Source organism: Platalea leucorodia (genome assembly GCF_965183815.1).
Source record: "Platalea leucorodia genome assembly, chromosome: 9".
Lineage (NCBI taxonomy): Eukaryota > Metazoa > Chordata > Aves > Pelecaniformes > Threskiornithidae > Platalea > Platalea leucorodia.
Window position 1 is genome coordinate 11,517,162 of NC_138831.1, and position 23,015 is coordinate 11,540,176.

Genomic DNA, 23,015 nt, shown 5'->3' on the forward strand with positions numbered 1-23,015 from the left:
GCAGAGCCTTGGCTTATGGTCCTGTCAAGCCAAGTCTTGAATTCCACAGCTATCCTGAAGGAAAATAACTGAGAACTGATTCCCCCCCCGCCTTTTTTTTAATGTTAACTAAAATATTATGCTACAATATTAAGGTTTTTAAATGTGTACTTCTATCCCTGTAACATAAGGAATCAGCAACACCAGATAAAAGAGCAGATTAGTCAGGAATAAAGTTAGCTGTTGATTTTAATCAGTAGCAAACAAGTCCCTCTTCTTTTCAAGCTCTTCCTAAGATATTAGAAGAGGAAAGGCAGCACTACTCTGACTAGAAAAATGCCCAAAGGCTTTGCTCAGGATCAGCATTTCTCCCAGTGCTGGATACTGCCTTAAAAATACTTGATAGTAATACTGTAAACTTTATCAAGTGACTGAGCTAATGAAGCTGATTTTCTATTGATTTGTCTCTTGTCCTTGAATTTGTTGCTGTCTCATAAGGTATGAAAGGTTACTGGAACTTTCCGCAGTGCTGACATGCTGATAACATCTCTTCCTTGTGTGAACTCTACATCTAAAAAGATGGCACTGAGGATTCAATAAAAGCACTCTTTCCCTTGTACATGGGGCCATTTGTGCAGAACTTGTAGGACGTGGCCATCTTCAATTGAGACCCTGTAAAGCTCCGTCAAGGAGACTGGGATCAGATGAGCCTCAGTTCTTCACGAAGTGAACTAAAAGTCCTAAAAACACAAACCTGTCTTCCTCTGCACACCTAGATTCACTCTAAACTGTGATCAGTGAAGTCTGGTTTGTTCATCCCTCCCCTTTCTTTACAATTCTTCCATTCAAATTTTAGCTCCTTCACAAACATCTTTTCTTCCATGTCGAGCTTACACCATTCTCTAATTCTCAAATCAACATTTACGGCACATTTCCTCCATATTGCTTCTGACCTTCTTCCTCCAGGCGTTCTCCATGAAGTCACTGGCCTTGGACAGTCTTTCCTGGATCTCGCAATTTCCTTCATACTAACTTTTGTCATTATTCTTTAACAAATCTGCAGTTCCTATAAACCATATCAAAACCATATATCATTCTTTCTTCCATGTCTTACTGTTCTTGCCTTTTAAAATCTGAGATACTTTACAATATATTAAGAATTCTGCATGAATAAATAGCAATCTTTCCTCACACGAAAAATACTTGCTCTGCAGCAGTGCCAGGAAGGTACACATGCTGCAAAGGCCCAGAAGACTGAGTAAAACAGGTAGACAGAACAATTGCAGAAATCTGATATAAAAAGAAAAAAGTGATTCATCTTAAACTTATGAATCTACCAGTAACGGTATATATTTCAGCAGAGCGCTACTGAAAGGACGATCTTTAAAAAGAAATTGCTCCTCATTCTATAAAGAGATCAGAAAGAGAGAATGGTCACTGGTAAGCAAGATAGGTTACCGTAAACAAAATAAATTATCCCTGGAGCATATAAATGTTATATTAAATACATATGTCAGCCTGAGCCTTTGAAGATTATTGTGTTGCCTAAAAAGGAGTATTTACAGTTGTGCAATTTCAAGTAGAATAAAAATGAACTTTTAACTAAGTTGAATGTGACTGTCAGAAAATACAAAACCTTTCATCTGGAATCTGTAGAAGCAAGACTTTAATGTAAACTTCAGCAGCAGCAGAAAGCAAGCTTTCCAAAAGTTTTATTCCCTCATGGGAATGGCTGTGTAATTAGTTACACTTTATGGAGTATTACTTGACTTGCATTAAACATTGTAAGCGTGAACAAAACCTGGGCCTTTCAGCTTTAGAAAACGTCCAATCCAAAAATGGTATTTTGCCACAATCACGATGGTGAAACCTGCTCTTACTATTTCCTCTGGTTCCTCAGCCATACTGCAAAGGTAATAATCTTAGCTGCCTGGTGGCTAACAAGCCTAGGGGAAAAATAAACAAAAAAAAAAACAACAAAGGGCAAGAAGAGACAATAAACAGTAAAATGTAAAAAAGGGCAAAAGAAAGAAGAGACACTTAGGACAATAAAAGAACAAATTAAAAAAAGACAAGATACACACTCCATGCACACAAGCTGGAGAAAAAGTAAAAAGGTTAAATAAAAATAGATTCAAGGTAAGAACAGAAGAGAGCTGAAGACTTTAGATGCTAATGAGAAGAGCTGATCCAAAAAGAAAAAATCTGGTAATGAGACATTAAAAAAAAAACTGATGATGTAAAAACAAAAGAGAGAATAACCAGGGCTGAAAGTAAGAGCAGTAATCAACCAAACAAAATATTCAGTTAATTGTAATGCGGGGGGGGGGGGGGGGGAGAGCAACCTATATTTCTAATTAATCCTTGTAGCCGAAGACATTATAAAGACAAAAGTAATCAAGTTTTTGGTTCCAATAAACCAATGAAAATAAAAAACAAAAAGGACATCAATATAAATCAGCAAAAGGAAGAAACAAAAAAAATAATTCTCTTGGTTCAATGTTTCTGAATAATATACTTTTAAAGAACCTGCTAATTTTTATGTGGCTTTCCCACACTAAACTCACTTTTCCATGTAGTAACTTGAGGAGTCAGTTTGCAATGACATTCCTGATTCCACAGACACTGTGTAGGTGGGAACTGTCCTAATGGCAGCTGTAGCAGAACACAAAATATGGAGACACTAAAGGTACCAGGTGTCAAATTCTAGTGCCAACACCCCAATACTGCGGTAGCCTGTACTGTAACCTACTATCAGTTTTAACATGACCATTCCTACCTTCTTATCTTACCGAAAAGTCATTTATCTTCAATAAACAACCCCCTAAAAAGATACACCATTTAATGCTTGAGGGTAGCAGACTTCCCCAGCACAAGATGCTGCACATCTGACAGCATGAGATTTCCATCATCTCTCTCGGTTTCCATGTTCTTGTGTAATGGCTTTGAACAGCACATGTTTAATCAAGAACATAACCTTCCTTCACACAGGACAGACAAACGTTTCCTGGCTGGCCACGGCAGTACACCTACCACGAGTTGTACACGTTTTAAACACCCCAATATTTGAGGTCTCTTTACAAGCTGTATGCTTGGAAGTCCTCATCATGGAAGATGATGGCAATTACCTCATTTTAGATGCTTTCCTTAACACAAGACATGAATTTGGCACTCAGGAAGAGTAAGAAATCTGGGTACTCTTCATTTTATGCCTCTTTTCCATAAGCAATAAAAAGAAGCTGCATGAAGGTTCCAATCCCTCCTCCTTTATACCCTCAAACACGTTCAAAAGTAATCAGGGGACATTTGTATCTGATTTTTACAATAAAAAAGGTCTGAGCTCACACCTACCTGCAGGGGGATACATGCATACACAGGCTCAAAGAAACACCACACGTCACTTCATAAAACACCTTGAAACATACTGCAACAGGTATAACGTTTGTGCCCCTAGAGCTTCTTTGCTCGAGTACCCTTTGGCTTTTTATAGCTAAGCACTAGTGTTCAAAAGCTCCTTACTACAAGCACACTCTAATACCAATGACAGCCTCCTTATCCTTCTAGCTGCATAGCACACCTTGGCTTAATGCAGTCCGACTTCTCCCCAGTTCTAGTGGAAATAACATTTCTCAAGTAGTAAAGAAGGTCCTTCACTTAGCACAGTCCTTGTTTCTTTTATGTGCCCTTTCTATGTCACTTCCACTTACTAAGCATGCATACTGGAATACATATTAATGCAGATATGCAGTCAAATTGCATTCAGCTTGTAAGAATTCCTGAATCTCTAATTCAGATTAGCCGGACCATCCCTTTAATTGGATAAAGCATAAAAGCAATACAAAACACAGGGAACTCATCCTATTGATGATCAGATTCCAGGTCCAACAGCCTGGACCCACCTCCTGCCCTTTTGTATTTCCATTCATAAGAGACCTTCAAGTGGAACCTGTACTCCCTCTCATGGTGATTTCTTTCACCACAACTCACACCAGTTTAGGAACCTCCAATGGTTGCTTGCCATCCCCAGCTGCTGTTGCCATTCAAACAGCAGGAACACGCTATCAAAACTAAGGTCTTTCTAAGGGAACCGGTGGGTTGCTGTCATTAACATAACCCAAGCACCAGATAGCCTCTCATGTTACTTAAATTTCCTCAAGATCCACAAGATTACATCAACCTCTTCACTAAGCTATGCAAAGGCCAGACTAAACTTTTTGATCACCCTTATTAAATATATATCTGTTATAACAAATGATTTAGAGAAAAGATGATCCTTTATGTAGCCCCATTTTCTGCATAACTTTCATCAGCAGGCTTGCCAGGCTTTCGAGTCGTTTGTTTTTGTTGCCCTTAAAACCCAACAACATACATATATGTTTTTCTTCGGAATCTCAATTTGGAGTAACAGTATTCTTTATCAATAAAATCATCCAGCAGCTCTTCATTTTCATTATATTCCTTAACACAAGCAAACATTAGCAGTGTTTCATTTACTAAGGAGTGAATGGATAAAAACAAACAAAGGAACCCCTCATTATTCTATTTTCAAGCCTCTTGTACCTTTGTCCAATGCTTATGACGGATAAAATTACCAATTCTGGCTTCAGAGGCTGAAAAGAGACCAGTAATGAAGATCAGATTACATTCACAGTAAAATACACAACATTTACCCAAATTCCATTGTTCTTCTCCTGCAGAAAATGTGAAAGTGCAGGTATTATTAGTGTACTAATATTTGTTAAGAACCTCTGGTAAAGGGATTATCGTTATCTACTTTAGTAATATAGGATTTTCATACTGCATAGGAAATGAACAAAGGACAATATGAAAGAATATGCATAATAGTAACTTGTAATGCTCTCTGCAGTCACTGTGTACAGAAAGGTAATCTCAGTTATCGGTTAACAGTACTGTTACAAGGTCATCTACTAAACCTGAAACCATCCCTTTTCGTTTCTAAACAGCCACAAAGATTTTCCTTTGAGAAAAGTCTCTGACACCCATAAAAATAGCAGTAGAGTAATAAATGCCACGAACTTCTGTCGTACTGTGTAAATCAAATAAAACATCCTACAGAAGACATGTTCATCAAACAGAGATAAGGGCTGGTGTTAGTACAATCTTCCCCAGCTGATTCTTGGAGAACGTGCTGTGAAGTGTCTGCACCATATTTGGAAGTGGGCACAAAAAACAGTTTTGACTATATTTTCCATTGAAAATACAACTAGGAAAGGGAGAACAATTATTCGAAAAATCTGGAAAAAAGAGAAGATAAGCCCCAGCAACAAAGGACCCACTTTCTAGCTATCACAATCACTACACAAAGACAGGTTTGATTTGATTTCAGATGCCATGACTTACTGACACTGGCAGCTCCTTTGAAATCTTAGGAGCCTTTTCTTCACAGATACCTGAAATTCTAGAATGGCCTTTATGAACAGTTAACTCCAAAATTTATTAGGCAGATGAAAAAGAGATCATGCACTACACTACATAATTAACAGGTAAATGCTTAAAATAAAATAACCACTTTATAATATTCTGTCAACTGCTCCACACACAACTGTCTCAAAGATTTCAGTATATACCCATCCCTCAGATGAAAAATTTCTTCTTTGAGGACAGAAGTAACAGAATAGTCCTCTAAGAAGAACAGTTAAGACTAGAAATTGTAGGGTAAACCCATACTTTTTCCTTTAAGAACAATAACCTAGAACATAACATGGCATCAGAGCAATTACCGTTCAAGCAACAGGGGTGTATATACACATATGTTCTCACCAAAGGTATGAGCGTCATGTTCCTTATGAGTTTCTTCCTGCAAGGCTACCATTTTTTTATGAGCATCAACCCACCATGGTTTGTAACTTAAGACATGCTGAATAGCTTCATCTTCAAAAAAATCAGCTCTAGGAAAAAAAAAAGTCATATGCTATTTATTTCAGTTTATACTGTATGTGAGTATATTTTAATGCATACATAGAATACACCTGACTTGGCTCCAAGCTATTTTCCATACATTAGAAATACAACAAATCTGACCAGTTCTTTGACTTAAAACCAGAAAATAATCATTATTAAAAGCATAAACAATATTCTTTTAAGTACCCCTTCCTTTCTTCCTCCACCTTTCCTGAGCCACCCAGCAGCCTAGGAAATGGATGAGCTTGCAGCATGACACGAAGGTGAACAAACCTGATTTGTTCTGGATGAATCTAAAGGAAAACATTCCAAAGAGAAGACTTCTCACAGAATGTCACCGGCAGCAAATTTGATTTTACTGGTAAGCTCTCCCACTTTAAAACTGCGTATACTTTGGGGAGGAAGGGTATGCAGCTGAAGGGCAAAGATAAAGTAGGGATAGGGACTGACTATTAGGTAAACAAAGGCATGCTGTAGCAAGGTAGAAAAAGAAGAGTTGTACATGAAGAGAGAGTACCTCCATCTCAGCACAAAGCTACTGCGGTAAAAATCTCAATATAGTAATTCTGGGAGGATTTATACTAAAGGATTCAAGTTCTAAGGCTCCTCTTATAACTCTTATCATTTTAAGCTTTTTCTTCAAGCCAAACAATAGTATAAATACTGAGAATTGAAAAAAACACAGGAAATTTCTTAATATCTTCTTAATCATCATACAAAACCTGCCCAGTCTACTGAACACAGAATGTAATTTGCTTTACTCTCACACTAACAGATTTTCTGATGCCTTCCTTCAGTGTCTTTATAAAGTAACTTAAAGAGATCAGTCAGTGTACGTTTTCCTCAAAGGCAACAGAACACTTCTGTTTGCCACCGTTTCTCCCGTAGCTGTCCTTCTCATCAGGGTACACAGGAAAACAATTTTTGTTGAAGAAAGGTTGGTATCGTCTGTTCTGAAGCATCCAAAACACAACCATTAAACTAAATGGTTGTACCTCATCTACCAGGCTAGAACACAGGGTCTAAGGTGGAAACTTACAATGACTGTAATTTGCATTACATTATAGGTTAGGAACTACTTCAGTTCTAGTGAAATGTACTTCCAAGTCACATTTCAAGAAAGCTTTTCTAATTTCTATGTGCTACAGAAAGACATGCAGCTGCCTCCGAAATACCTGACTGGGGAAAAATTCCAAGCTGCAAAGATACCTTCTGGAACAACTCAAAACGGGTTAAGCCTACTTCTACCCAACAAAACACACCCCAAGTACTGATTCTCCCTACTGGGGACTACACTCTTCCCCCACCAAATCAATCTTGCTGTAGGAATCACTGTATTAATAGATCTCATGGCTTCAATTTACTTCACTTATCTGGAAGTCTCTGAAAATAACTTGACCTGAAATACTCCAACTTGAAAGCCACGAAGAATCATTTCCATGGGATAAAGCACAAAGAAACACAAAATCTTGGCTTGGAACTTTTCCTCATTCTGCTGTAAAAAAGGTTTCATGTGATGAAGGCGAAAAACAAAGTGGCTTAGACAAAATCTTTGTAACTTCAAAACTCAAATTTACTTCCTCATAGACCAGGATGGTTCAGTAATCCTTGTTTCACAAGAGGAAAACAAAGTTCTGACATCTACAACCCAAAATGCTGGCAGGGATTGGCTACTCAGCTGCTGAAGAGGTGAACTATGAAACAACGTTCTGCAACAGTTCACAGCAGCCCCTACTTGAATACAGACTTAAGCAGTAATTGAAGAGTAGAGTAACCCCAAAACAGATAAGCAATGTCTTGTGTCAGTGTCACACTTAAGAATACCCTCTAAGGTCTCCTGTGATGAGACAAAGAAACAGAAAAATAAAAAGTAAAGCTATTATTTCCAAAAGTTATCGCAAAACCAATCATTTACGAAAAGAAAAAGTGAACATGTTTCAACTGAGGTACTTTTACTTGACCAGGTGAAGTATATCAATACTCACAGGTAATGATCAGGCTCAAACTTGGCAGCCTCAGCTGCCAGGCGTTTCCTCCTACGTTCATCTACAGGAGTTTCGTCTGGATCCTTAATGTCAATAACATCACTGAGTTCATCCTGCAAATAGAACAAAAATTACATGACCAAGCCACAGGTATGATATGCAAGATTTACTTAGTAAGAGTTTAGGAAGGATGCTTATCAGCATTACACTGTAATCCCTAGTTGCTCTTCAACCTCCCTTTCAAGTCTTCCAAATTCAGGCTCCACTGTGCAAATAAAACATCAAAATTCCAAGGAAACTCAATTATTTGAAGCTCCTTAGAATTCACGATACTATGAAGTCTATTCAGACCATTTTATCATAAGGCAGGCAGGTTATTTTGCATCACGATAAAATTTGCAATGTTTAACAAAAGCACACAACCACAACAAAGACAAGATAAAAACCACAGATACTGTTCTTGCGACTTTTGAGATTACTCTCACACTCTCAAGTGGCGATACATCAATTAACAGGCAATTGCAGTGCCCTTTTAAGCACCCCTAAGTAGTGGTACATTAATGCTGATGGGAAATGTACTTCATCACAAATTTCCTAGTAATAAACCAGTGTACATATCCTAACAGAATGTAAATACTTTCTCCCTAAATAGCAATCCTTCTGCTCCAAACCTTGAAAATACTACAATTCATCAATAATGAGTTACAGAGATACATAATTATGTTGCTTTAAACAGCTACAACTTAAATTGCTTAGAGTAAGAACATTACAAAAAATTGTTATCATCTACTATGTTTATAAAAGCTCTGTATACTACGAATATTATTATACTACCTAGCACGCTACAGGTTGTAGATTAGCTTCAATCTATTCATGAATTAAAGAAACTGCGGAAGGCACAAGAGCAAAGTAGCTGCATTTTAAAGCTCCTATCCTACCAATTAATCCACAAAAGCAAATTTCAGTGTATCAGCATAACCCCAGTAAATCCCACAGATACCAGGTGGGCAGACACCTTGAAGAGTGCACACTTCAAAAGTTAATGCCTTGTGAGAAAATCAAGTCTAAAATAAAAAGTACAAAGAGAAAATTACCATGAATTTCGCAATGAAAAAAAAATTTAATGCAACAACTATAACAGGACCTATAGATTAGCCAGCTTTATTTTGTGGTTTTTTTAATTGAGTAATTTCTTTTTAATTTAAAAATAAATTAAAATTCATGGCATCTGAAATATACTGTACATTGATGTTAAATATGTTTGAAGTCAGAATAGAAGACAATACCAAAAATAAAGCAAAAGTGTTAATAGCAGACTGTTAACAGTGTGTAGACGGTTTGCAGCTTGCCAGAACTATTCACCTGGCACGTGACCTACTTCATACAGGCCTTTTTCTCCATGCCTTCACAGTCTAGCTGAACCGTGCTGGTGACAGCAGCCCACTTCCAGAGGCCATTTTTTACAAGGACCCCATTCAGCCCTTTCCTCTGACACTGAAATTACTGCAGAAACAGACTGGCCTCTTGACTCTGCTACACAATTAGCTCAGTCTCAACCACCTCCTACTTCTGCAGGAACACAGATTTGTCTGTACTACTACATGCAAAAGCAGAACATTCTCACTCACAGAATGGGATAATGGAGAAGAGTTACCTAATGATCCCCTCTTGACTGTGGAATGAGCCAGGAAGCCTACCCAACAAGAAAGCTACCCAGAACTTTTATAATAGGAAAAGACAAAAAAGCATCTACCTGCAGCCGCTGGAACACCCCTGACCGCAAATTCCCAAATCCATAGCGGTACTGTAGTGGTAGAGTGCTTTCTGCGCTTTCTTTGTAAGGGATCTGCTCTATTTCCCAGTCAAATTCTTCTTCCTCCTCCTCAGACAACTCAGCAGAGGCACCTGTATATATTGCATGGTCAGAGAAAGAAAATTATTACATAGAAAACAGATATGATTTAACAGAAAGGCAAACACTGATAACAAAATAAGTCTTTCTCATTTTACATCTTTCAAGAAATCTTACACAACACTGGGTCATACAGGCAGATGCTTACATCAGTAATCCATAGGTACTGCTCCAAATTCCCCAACTTTCAAAAATGGAGACCAGAAACACCAAAGTTTTTACGCGTACTCCCTCAAAGACTGAAATAATTGTTCTGCTGATTTCAAAAAGATCAGAAATTGATGCTAAGAGAACCCTGACAGGAGCAAAGTGATGTTATCAATAATTTAAGATATTAAAAATTTAAACACGGATAGTCAAACCTTCTTGTCTGTTAAATACTGATGTTAAGTAAGTCATCCACTAGAACCTGTAGTTTTAATTAGCTTCTGCCATTTGAGCTAAAAGTCCAATTGTGCTAGCTCAAATGTGTGTATATTATACAGCCACTAGAGGGGTACAAAGATCTACAGAGGATTAGCATATGTTAAGCACATTTTGGAAAAAAGTAAACATAACTAAGCCTATAAAGATGACACGTACATCATCTACAACACATTTATTTCTATACTTATCCATACTTTCAGATTCATTCACACCCTTCTCATATCTTGGACTAGACAACAATAGAAATACTGTATTTTTCTACACTATGTAGATCTATAACTATTTAATTATGTACATGTATCACTAGTATAAACAAGATTTTTTTTTTGTCATACCTATTTCTTCTACTAAAGGTTTTGCTGATCTTGATTTCTTTGGTGCTAAAAGAGATGTCAGCATGTCCAGTCCCTCAAAATATTGGCCAGGAATCTCCTTAGGCAACCGAACTGTAAAAGTTCCTTAAAGGAAAAGTCAGAATATAGTTACTGCATTAAAATATCAAAGACAAACAAAAACGTGCATTTTTCCTCTAATGAAAATGGCTCACAGAAACTGGGACACGTGCAGATAGCATTTTATTATGCATCAGCCTCTGTGCATTTTTTTAAGCTTCCTTCACAAGTTGCACAAAAATCAAAGATTTTGATATTAACTGGTTTCTTGACTCGCATTGTATCAACACAAGCCAACACAATACAAGCTTTATTTTATTTTTAATCCTTCCACCAATCAAGCAATCAGCAGAAGATCATAGGAAGCTACATTCAGCAATCTGTTCATTGTCTTAAGTCAAGCATGTAATAAAGGCTTTGCAAGCAACAAATTATATGTTTTATTGCTGTGTTTTTTTAATGAATACATTAATTCTAGAAGGTATATATTTTATTCCAGAAATACCTTCCACCTTAAGGTGTGGAGAAAGGCTAACATCATCTCTCTGAAGACACAGCCAAGAGACTGCCTCAGGATTATCTCATTTCTACTCAGCACTACCTGACTTCTTTGCAGATATACTAGACTAATGATCTTGGTACAGTAGCATGTCCAGCCCCCACAGGGCTTGAAGACGACTTGTACATAATTTTTTCATCATTAGGGCAGTTTTGAACACACCCTTTGTGCTTAAGGATGGCCTAAGTGCATACAACAAATCCTGAGCAAGATTTTTTTATACTATATAACACAGGAGAAACTTTACATTTCCAGTATCGTATACTTCACTAAAGTTCTACGCAACTCCAGTGCAGCAAAGTATAAATCATCGGAGAGTCAGTAGCATTTTTAATGACACATATACTAATAACATTAACTAATACCTTTGTCTGTATTGTAAGATGCTTTTTCTCTGCCATCTTCTACAATTCTTCCAGGAAGTGTCAATCTGCGGGCAAAAAATGAGATGCCTCACTGAATGCCTGACTAATTCTGCAACTTAACATCTCAGCCTATAAAAATGTAAGGCACATTCCAAAAGCAGCACAAAGGACTTAACTACGTGACTCCTTTTGACAGTAATGGAAGTCATGCAGTTAAATTCCCACGTACTTCAAAATCTTTTTCCCTAACTGTTGGCACAAGAGATCAGCATCTGAAATAGAGAAACTTTGTAACTCCTGGTTTCCCAGCTTGGAAAAGGTCACAGCCACCACAGAGATGAAGCCCTTGGCACTATGTGCAACACTCGGAAGATTCTGCAGTTTGAAAACTCTAAGCTAACCCACAGTGACAGGATATGAGAAGTCATCCAGAGTTCTTGTACTGGTTATTCAGAATAACCAATTCATTGTGTTCCACCAGTCCACTAAAATCCCTTGTGGTCTACTAACGTATACAGCGGAAGCACGTCTAAGAATAAAGGAAACAGAAAATAAGAAAGGTTAATAGCTTGTCAGCTCTTACGTGCCAAAGGGTCTCTTAACACTTTCATACTGAGATTGCCTCTTGTTCCTTTTCTATAGCATAGTGGAGAACTTGGTATCTAGAGAAAAGATACAGCCTGGAACCTCACTTCCCACTGCCTCCACTCACATGACTTTCCTCCCCTTATCTTATGTTACGAGTGCATCAAAATCCATTCTTCACCAAATATACTGTATCTGGCTCTCAACAAGGAAAAGACACGCTTATTCTACACAACTTGCATAAATCCAGAGAACTGTCTTGTCATTTTACAATTAAAATGCTATTGTAAAGTAAATTTAGAAAAGTATTTCTTTAAACTCCCTTTAACATGATTTAATGCCTAGAAACAAAGAGGCCAGATCCATAAAAACAATTCTTAGCACAAAATGAGCTGTCTGCAGTCTACAGTGCAAGGGCTGCAGACGATGAATGTTCTGAAGGGACCCAAATGAAGTTCATTCTCTACTGGCTTTTATTTATTTTATGAAGTTCAATTTTTTTAAAATACTTCCACTACTTGCCTGAGAAAGTATGGCTTAGCATAAAATTTAAAATCTTCTCCTTCAAAATACACGTCAAACTCTGAAGCTCTGGCATAAGGTACTTTGATTATTATTGTAAGAAAATCCGGATCCTGCGTCAGCTCAAAAGCTGGAGTTATCATGATGAATCCAGCAGGAAAAGCAACCAGTGGCTGTCTGGCCCTATCAAAAGAGGAAAACAAGAAGATATTATTGTAATTTCCAATTTATGAGAGCAAACAGTGTCTCTTCAAAATCCTGTAAGAACATTCTCACAAAATTATCGTCCATATGCTCAGGAAGAAAACACTCATGACAACAGCAACAAAACAAAACAAAAAGTGTTGTCAAGAATTTGAAAGTACCACCTCTTTGCACCTTAATGAAACAATTGAACATAAAATGCAAACATTTGGAGCACAGGAAAGCACCTATTATATTCCTCATAAAACACACACTAAATTCAGTCCTAGAACTTGGCAGCTTTTTGTAATTGTTGTCTATAGCAGATGTTAGATCCCTACAGTTCATTAGTGAACTGATCACAAATCACTATTAGAAAATACTGAAAAACAGTAATACATTCAAAAAATTAAAGCCGTATTTCATAATTCATACACATATTAGCTAGAATACAAGCAACAGATTCAGTACACCCCAAACAGATTATCTGAGCAGACGCACTAAGCATACTGCTCTTCATGTCACATTTAATGTATAAGCCGCTGGGACGGCACATGCACAGTAAGTCAAAGATGCTCCTTTGCAGTGGGCTCATGACACAAGAGCTGTCTGAACAGTTTAAACATGAGCAGTTAACACACTCGGGATGTCCAACCTGAACACGCTTACTATTTTGATCAGTTTGCAGGGTTTTCACAAATCTTGAAGAAGCACCGTAGAAACCTCACATTCCTTCTGAAGATTCAGTCAAAGAAAACATAAAAAATACAGTAGTTGTAACTGAATTAAATTATCTAGAGGATACCTGGGATCTCCTTCACCAAGTGTTTTTCAGGACATTTTAGGTCAATGTCCATCAGAACCATATGTATGTATGTACAAGGGCATGCATATATATTTAGTACGAGAAAAGGAATTTACATACTACCATTCAACCGATACACAACTTGTCTGACTCTTCAGTACCTTTGAAATGCAAGTCAATTCCTCTGGTTTAACTTAGAATCCAGTTTTTTAATGGGGGAGACCACACACTTTTGAAAATCAACTTTTTAAGACAAAAATATTTTTACCAAAAAATGCAAAACACATCTATTATCTGGGAAGGAGCTACTTTTTGCTGACTTTCACAGTTATCTTTATTAAACATATCCCCATTCTTACAACTTCATGAGCAAACACGGACCATTAACCATTAATAGGGCTAAATTAACATATTACCCTTTTTTTTTTTCATATAGGTAATTCATATGGGTCATCTGCCTCCACTGACAAGTACGAAAGAAGCGAAACTCCCCATTTCACCTATCACTTGCTTCCAGGGCAACATTCCCACCCCTTCCAGGCTGAGAAGCTGCTTATCGAGTTGTAAGTCGATAGGAAATACCTGGCTTGACGAACACTTGCAAGCCACTGTACATTTATGCGGACTTTCTTCTTACCTATTTAAACACCACAGGCTACCTAACAACACGGGGTAGGAGGTAACAAAAATCCGCTCGCTCATTCAGACCCTCCACGGACGACCTGCCAGCCCGCATTTTTATGTTCCCGCATCGGAGGTTCAGCACATTTAACAGCAGCCCCCAAGCCAGGCCCAGCTGCTCCCGCCCTGAGCGTCTCAGCTCTGCCGCACTTTCGGTGGCCCGGACGCAAATCCGCGAGCCCGCCCCGGCGCCCAGGTTCCCGCGCAAAGCCCCGGCGCCTCACAGCCCGCAGCCGCCCACACCCACCCCACAACCGTGCGACACTCAGTCCCCGGCACCGCTGGCTCCAGTAGAAAACCAGGTACCCCGAAATAATTAAGCGACCCGGCCTCTTCTGTAAGAACACCGCTATGCACTAAAGAAAAAAACCAGCAAGCAGAACTAAAATGTTGCTGTTGCAGCAAGGGGCTGGCGGGAAATGGGACAAACGCTTCGCTCTGCTCTCCCTTGAAGGCACCACAGTAAGGCATAATTCCCCTCCGCTGCTGTTCGGCTGCGTCAACGGCCGCCTTCCAAGCCGTACGGCGGGGCGCACGGAAGGAAGCCCGCCGGCCGTGCCCCCGACGACGGCGGGAGGAGCGGGGAAGCCGCTAAGACCGCGGGGACGCGGTGAGGGAAGGGACGAGCCGGGCTCCCACCACGGCCGAGGGCCGCGAACCGCCGCCACCCCCCCCCGAGGCCTCTGAGAGGAGCGAGCCCTCCGGGGACGCGGCTGCCGGCGGGCAGAGCCCCGCGCCGCCGCCCTCAGGCCGCGCCCCGCCGCGGCCCCGCCACTCACCGCGCCCGCGCCGCGTCCCGCTGCCCGCGGCCGCCCGCCCTCACCGCGCGCGCGTGGCGCGGAGGCGGGCGGGGCGCATGCGCGGGCAGCGCCGGCGGGGCGGGAACCGGCTCCGGCCCCGCCGCCCGCCTCAGGGGCCGCCTCCCGGAGGGGCCGCCTCCCCCTTCAGGGGCCGCCCTTCCCGCCGCTGCCCGCCCCGGGAAGAGAACGAAAACGGAAGAGACGTGAGAGCGTACCACCCAGAATTGAGCGGTCTCCGGCCCGGGGGGAGGCTGAGGGAGCTTCCACCACCCCTCGGGCCTGGCCTTCCCTCACGGCCTGGTGGTGGTCGGGGCGCCCCGGGCCTCGCCGGCGAGGGGGACCCTTCCCTCAGGCTCTCCCCACTGGCCTTATTTTTTAACAAAAGCGATGCTACAGTGGGCCAGACCTCCTGGTGGAAGGGAGGTCTAACGATCTCAGGAGATGAAAGCAGTATTTGATAAGATCCTAACCCCCAACAACGGTCATCCTGACAAATCTATCAAAATGCTACTCAGGGAATGGGGTGCCACAGTGTGAAGATGGCCTACATAATCTCAGCGCTTTCCTCCCGTGTGATGGCTGCAGCCATACCTAAAACTGTTGGTATCTGACATGTTCAGATGCTGCTTCTTAAACATAACAGGCTACTGAAAGTGAACTGTGTGTCTCGCAGCTCAGAATATAAGAAATGCTTATATGTGTAAGTAAAGCATGCAGTGAGAACAAGTACTTCCAGAGAGGAGAGAATGAAGTTAAGAACTGAATAAATAGGAATGGAAGGTTTGGACCTAATGTAATTTAAATTGAGGTGGTAAGGATAAAATGATTCCAAGAACTGAAATGCACTGGAGGGCTGCAGAAATAAACAGAACAGTGACCCCATGAGCACTCTCAGAACAGGAGTTCCCAATTATGTAAGTATCTTCTAAGACAGCGGATCTGAATAGAGGCAGATCCTGATGAATCAGAAGAAATAACAGCATTAAGGAGAAAATGGAACAAGAAGCTCAAAAAAATTGCTAAAAGCAGAAAAGTTGGTTTAGAAGCCATAATTTACTTATCTTTAAATATAGCACCTAATGTAGAATAAATACAATTTTTCTGTCATTAGACCATGAAAGTTATTCTGGTTCCAGATAATTCTCTACATTTTTAATGTAGGCTCTTCCTCTCCCTGCCCCCTCTGAAATGCATTCAAATGTTTTTCCTGGGGGGAAAAAACATAATTACGTAACTTCTGCTAATGAATCATTTTAAAAAAAAAAAAGACAATCTTCCAGGCTGATAAAGATTGATTTTTCCTACTGGAAATCCACTGAATATGGCATCTCTTCATGAGAAAACATCTTCACTCTTGTACAGAACTGAACTAGCAGTTTAAATACTGTGCACATTGTTTTGTTGGCATGCACAAAAAATAAACACTTGCTTCAAAATAGATCATTCTCCCCATTGATCTAAAATTGATGGATGGTTTAATATTTGGCCTAAACCTTCTTGCGTCCCGGTTTTTTACATGCAGAAATTGAACATGCATGGCATATAAAATGCATTTTTAAAATTAAGAAGTTAATGACATCTAATTTCAGATGCTGATTTGACTTGGACCAAAGCCTCAATCAAGTCCTCAGAAACTTTTGGTGCATTTCCAGAGAATTTCAGCACTAATTAACTTTTGGACCTTAGCAATGTAATCTATGGTAAGAATGTTGGACAGGAAGCTGAATTATGAACCAGTAGGCACTATGCTTCTCTGGAGAAGTTCAAATTTGCATAAGACAAGTCTATGAAAGATAAGAAGTTTCATCAGAGAGTTTATTCTTGTCTAACTGACACTTTCCAAGACTGCCTCAGAATTATTTTTTTTTAGAGTCTTAAGAACTCCCAGCCTTTTTTGTCTGGTAATACTTTCCTTGTAAAAGAGATACTTATACACTGATTTCAGTGAAGAAACTGGTGCATCAGCCATTCCTCTTTTCCATCCAAGTAAAGTATGAAGGAGCATCTCTAAGAAATTTGTATTGCTTTCTTCTATAAAAAGCATACTGAGTTTTTTAGAACTGTAATGAAAAAGTTTTATTTAGAAATGTAGAAAGACTACATCTTTTGGTGCATCTTTCTGATGAAGAGGTGAATTTGGCTGCTATATGTTTAATGGAGCACTGAAGAAAGAAAATGCATTATCTACAATGTTTTGGGCAAGTAATTAGTAAAACTTGCTGTCCCTTTGGAAAATAGATGCATGAAGCTTTGCAATTTGTGAGCACAATTGAGTCTACATGGCTAATAATAACAAGTAAATCTGGCATAATCCCACAGATATGATACATAATATATTCTAGATATATAATTGGCATGTACATAAAAATGGTAATCGGATACAAAATATGCACTTAGTTTAACAAATAAAAAGAGGAGTAAAACTGTTTATCTAGGAAACAAATGGAAATAAAGTCGGTATATGTTTCAATCAGAAACATATTTCTCTGTGAAATACATTATGAAATACAATATAATACATAACTGTTTCCATTATCTAAGTTATCAGTGCTATAATTCTTATAAACAACTAGAAATAGTTCTGTAACTGTCAGGCTTAGACTTTGCAAAAATTCAGTGTAAATGAACAATGTAAATGATAACTGAGGGCTTTTCCTGAGATGGAAATAGAAGATACCATTGCACACTTGAGTAAAATTCGTATTCTTCTTCCCTTGAACTTTGAAAACAAGTGAAAAACAAACATTTTGACTTCTTTTGTCTGAGTGGCCTGAAGCATTCCTCCAAATCTAATGCATTTTAATCTGAGTTTCCTTTCCCCATAGATTTGATTTTCCAGGACTTTATAATCCTTAAGAGTTTCACTTACAGAAGTACTGTGTTCATAATACCATGATATCTTCATAGCTTTATTTTTGCTCTTTCCTCTTGCAGTTTCCATTATCCAAAGACAATAAAGCTTCTCATTTTATTTCTCCAGAGGAGGGAAGGATCCTGGATCACAAAGACCTTTTGTGCTTTTTCAGATAAGGATAACAACATGAGTGTCTAGAGGCAGGACGGTGGTCTTTATAAATTCAGGATCAAACTTGCAGTAGTCTTTACAAGAATACAATCTTAACAGTCAGGGATGTAAATACGTAATGTGTTTCTTGGTGTTACATTTTGTGGTGTTACCTGCTAGACAGACGCTGACTTCCTTTGAAGTAGGTGTATGTAAAGTTTGCACGTCAGACATCACGTTATACTTTCGCTTCTTAGTGACTGAAGGACATAAACTGTAACATCAGTAACTGTGAGACAGAGGCCCTAATGAACCTCTCTGAGAGCCTGACCTGCCACTGCTAAGCAAGAGAATTCTTACATCAGTGGTCCGTGGAGTAGTGCAGAGGCAGGCACATCGGGCATGGCACGTATTTGTGGCAAATGTGGGTTTTGTGCTGAAGCAACTTTCAGGTTTTTAAACAGCTTCCTAGAGATCTGTCGTGGTCTCTTGTGTGTTAAGAGCCCTTGGAGTTGTTCAACGTATACTCCAGAAGCAGCATATAAACACCTTGGTTTGCTAGTCTGGATTTGAGTTATAGGGCAGTGAATTTCTGAAATTTATTACTAGGTAGTGTGTGGCACATTTTTTCTTTCTATGCCTGATCTGTAGAGGGTGTATGTCTGTTACAGCCCTGTTCCCGGGAACCTGGCTCTTTTAACAGTCATTTATGCTCGCATTGAGTTGGCTGCTGTGAAAAATAGCACCTCTTACACAACCTTTGAAATTGTAATTAAAAAAACCATTGACTAAGAAGGCTTCATTTTTAAGTTTTTCTCAAAATATAACTATGCTTTACATTAGTTCCTTACAGAGCTACATAAAAAATCCTACATTATACTACAGGCCTTTGAATGATTTGCCTCTCATTATATATGAAGATGCCATGATACTGTGTCTTTAATACAAAACATGCCTAACACACTTAGTATTAATAAACTTGTTCAAGTCTAAAATATGTGAAGTTTTACTTAAGCTGGCTCTCACTATTGTTTTAGATCTAAGCCATCAGTTTGGCTGAGTATCTCAGTAGCCACTGCCACGTTATCAAGACCGCACATCGTGGCCAGTGCGTGGCTTTGCTGCCAAAGTTGAACACTTCAGAGAGTGCAGTGGGTTCAGCAGCGCTGATGTGAAGCTGTGCGATGTAATTCTGTTTCAGTCCAGCAGTGGAACTGATTTTGAGCATGCACACTGGTGGCATGGAAGAGTCGGTATTTGCACAATTTGATTTGAAAGAAAATGGTGCAAGTAGGCAGGTGAGTGGTGCACCACCACGTGTCACAGAAACAAGGGGAAAAGTCTCTAAAAATCCCTGAGAATGTTTTTCAGATTTCATAATGTTTACCTTGGTGTTTTTATACAGACATTGCTAACGCACCTCCTATATATGAAAGAGAATTTATCGATAGTATAAAATCACACATTTGTACAGGTTGAGGATATCAGGGGGTTGCTACTGGTACTCATGTTTTTATTAAGTATAAAGTTTGGTAGGGTTTTATTGTAGTACATATATTCTCAGAAAAGAGCATGTGTTTATGCATTGTGGTTTTTCTGTAGTTTCTCATTTAGTATTGCTATTTTCTCTTAGCATGAAGTAATTTATATTTTTACATCTGCTCAGAATCTGAGTTGGATGAAATTCTGAAGCGGTAATTGTTCATTGCGTTTGCATTGATACTAAGGTAAAGAACATTTTGGGATACCATTACCAAAGGCTTGTTGTGACAGCAGTATAAAATGGCCAGGCTGCATAGTTTCCCTGCCAAGTGAATGCCATTTAAGCAGTGAAGGACCAATTCTTGGAAAATTTATCCTAAAAGTAAACCTGACTTTACAGAGTAGGGCTGTGCAGCAGGAGGTTCCCCCTTTTGCACGAGATGCATCATTTACAAGATGCTGATCCCTTACCTTGGCAAGGTCCTGACCTGGAAATATAAGAGACCATGTCCTCGCAGCCTGCGTAGTTACCTCTCTGAAGTGTAATGCTTCCCCGCAGGCGGCACCGGGACTTCAGTGGAGGTCTCCACGTTACAGTTGTGGCACGGAGCATTTATTTTAAAACTAACAGATCCAATAGCCCTACGGAGAGCACACCTCCACAGAGGTGAGAGCCGTGATGAGAGCCGTGCTGGGCATCAGCCCCGCAGCCCCTCTCCAGCGTAGTTCAGCAGCGTGTTGTCATGGCCCTGCACGGCAGGCCCTGGAGCCGAAACCGGCCACGCTCACTGCGCTCGAGTTCAGCTCGTGTTCCCCTCCGGTGCCAGCGCCCCGAGGGACGCGTGAGGCTCCCCGTTTCCCCTTTTCCTGCTCCCCGTTCCAAGGCTGGTGTCTCCATTTTTTGTACAGCTTATACTCCAGCTCCATTGGGCAGCAAGTATACTTGTATTTCTGTCGTACTCTACATTTAAAGGTGATAAATTGGGTTACAAGCCTAAGTAGGATTTATTTCTGTGAAATTCACAGTGTTGTGATCTCTGCTGATGTTGCACCGAAGACCGGCTAAGTAACTTCATCAGTCACACGAGGACAAGTTCAAAGCCACCAGAAAGTAAGTGAGTGCTTATATTCCTTGACTGTTCTACAAGTATCGCAGTCTATCCCGGTACAACCTGCCTTCACAGCAGGTGCGATGAGAGCAGCGTGTCGGCAGGTGATAACCTGGGGCTGCAAGGTGGAGGGAAACCGGGCACCAGTTTGCCCATTAGCACAGACAGATGAAACGTGCCCCAGAGACCAATCTCCTCTCTCCCCTTCTTGTCCTGCTCATCGTTCTGTGCACACTCACGCTCTTCTGGTACCGCGCACCTGCCCACGCAGGGATCTTTGCGGGGTGTGGAAATCCAAGGTACCTTGGAGTCACGCAGCTGCCGGCGGCTGGGCTCCCGCAGCGCTGCCTCGCCTTTCTGCCGGCGAGGAGGAGGCGCTACTTGATGAGCGCGCTGTTGAGGAACATGATTTCGACAAAGCCTCTGCCATCCCGTTACCTCCGCGAACCCTCTCCCAGCGGTTCTGTGGCGATCGGGCGAGTGCCGCGGCGAGCAGCGCGCCCCGTCGCGCTGCCGGGCCGGCCGCCCCCGGGCCGCGGCGGCTGCGGGCTGCCCCCGCGCGGGGGCCGACGCGGGGCCGGGGCGGCTAGTCCAGAGAGTACGGTAGGGCGCGCCCCGCCCCCGCCGCCGGGAGCCGGGCCGGGGCTCGGCGGCCACGTCCCACGTCCCACGTCCCCGCACCGCGCCGCGCCGCGCCGGGCCGCGGGCGATGTGGGCGGCGGGCGGGCCGAGGGGCGGGCGGGCGGCGCGCCCCGCGCCCTGACCTCCCGCGCCATGCGGCTCTCCTGCAAGGTGGCGGCGGCCCTGCTGTGCCTGGGCAGCCTGCTGCTGCTCTATCTGCTGGCGGGCAGCGCCGCCGCGCCCCCCGCGCCCGCCGCCCGCGCCCTCCGCGCCCGCCCGCCCCGCCGCCCCGCTCGCCCGCCGGCAGCCGCGGCTCAGCCGGAGCCCGCCGCGGAGGAGCCCCGCCGCGGGCAGACTCGCCAGCGCCAGGGTAACGGCGGCGGCTCCGCCTGCGGGCTCCCGGCCGGCGCCGGGACGCGGGAGCTCGCCCGGCCCACGCGTGACCGGCCGGCGCCCCACGCGCGACCGCCCCCCCCGGTCCCTGCGCCCGGCGGGGAGCCCGCCAGGCCCCTCCCGCCCGGCCCCGGCCCGCCCGCTGTCAGGCGCGCCAGCCCCACGCGTGCCCGCGCCCCCCGCCCCGTGGGTCCCCTCTGCTGTGGGCCATCCCTGGCGTCTCTCCGCCGCCCGCTCCTTCGGGCACTTCCCTTTCCCAGACCTTTCTTCCCCGGCCCCCGCGGGTGAGCGGCGATTAGGAGCCCTCCTGCCAACTGCTCCGGCTGCAGAAGCGTGAACTGTTTCCCGTGTGTTTTCACTTGGAGCGTGGTTGCCGGAGATGCCGCGAAGGTGCGTGGAGGTGTTCCCTCCGCCTCTGGTCCCTGCATCCGAGCGGGGCGATGCCTCCTCCGTGGGTCTGTGCGAGGGCGGCCTCTGAAATAGCTGCTTTTCCGTTAGTTTTGGCCTTGTTTTGAAAGCTGACGTGGGGAATGTGGTACTCGCTGGCTGGAGTCCGTGAGGAGCTGCTGTCAGTCTCGGGAGCTACGCTTGGGCGAATTTGTCATTAGTGCTACAGGGAAAAGGGAAGGCGGCTGGCTATTTCTGCGTGGTACCGCCGAGTTCCAAACTTCGAGGCACCAGCGGATTTTAAGCTGTTGAGCTTTTTGTTTTGAATGCTTTTTATATGTAAATTCATTTAGCAGAACTTTAAAAAAGAGTTGGAAATCATGGTGTGTTGTGTCCCCTCTTGCAGCACCTTTGCAGGCAGAATATTTTTTTAAAAAACTGTAATTACTTCAGAAAAAGATACGGGCAGCGTGCTTTCGGTGGGTGGAGGACTGCTTCCCCCTTCGCATTCCAACTATATTATGGTCAGTGTGACCTCATATATCTAATTAACTTGGTATGTCTTTGTGTCTTTGATTCATGATTTCACAGAGATGTTCTGAATGAAAGACTATTCCTGTTTTTTGAGCTCTTATTCCTTAACTTATTAAAGCAGTTGGGTTCTTACAAGCATTGTTACCCTACTGAATGCAAGAGATGTTTACTGTGGCTGAGAATGGATCATGGACAGAATTCAAATGCATGTATTAAAGCAGGATTATTTCCACTAGCAACTGTACCTCCTGAAGTCATTTTTCTTTAAGGCATATCTCTGCGATTATCATGGAAATCAAGAACACTGAAGGAAGGAGCCCAGAAAGTATGAAACTGCTAGAGAGTGTAAACAACTGTTACATTTTAATG

The 23,015-nt window shown here is 42.0% G+C and overlaps 2 protein-coding genes across 2 annotated transcripts in view; one reads left to right on the forward strand and one right to left on the reverse strand.

Annotated features, from left to right (window-relative positions):
• Positions 1 to 15,129, reverse strand: part of SHQ1 (SHQ1, H/ACA ribonucleoprotein assembly factor) — a 55,452-nt gene extending 40,323 nt beyond the window's left edge. The window contains exons 1-7 of the mRNA XM_082322036.1: positions 15,096 to 15,129; positions 12,648 to 12,830; positions 11,541 to 11,605; positions 10,560 to 10,682; positions 9,640 to 9,791; positions 7,887 to 7,999; positions 5,761 to 5,888 (exon numbers count right to left, since the gene is read on the reverse strand). Coding sequence (XP_082178162.1) covers positions 5,761 to 5,888; positions 7,887 to 7,999; positions 9,640 to 9,791; positions 10,560 to 10,682; positions 11,541 to 11,605; positions 12,648 to 12,790 — 724 coding nt within the window. The 5' untranslated portion in view covers positions 12,791 to 12,830; positions 15,096 to 15,129. The remainder of the gene's footprint in view (positions 1 to 5,760; positions 5,889 to 7,886; positions 8,000 to 9,639; positions 9,792 to 10,559; positions 10,683 to 11,540; positions 11,606 to 12,647; positions 12,831 to 15,095) is intronic.
• Positions 15,130 to 21,485: 6,356 nt separating this feature from the next.
• Positions 21,486 to 23,015, forward strand: part of GXYLT2 (glucoside xylosyltransferase 2) — a gene marked incomplete at both ends in the record, with an annotated part of 20,486 nt that continues 18,956 nt past the window's right edge. Inside the window, 2 exon segments of the mRNA XM_082321455.1 lie at positions 21,486 to 21,590; positions 21,592 to 21,702. Coding sequence (XP_082177581.1) covers positions 21,486 to 21,590; positions 21,592 to 21,702 — 216 coding nt within the window.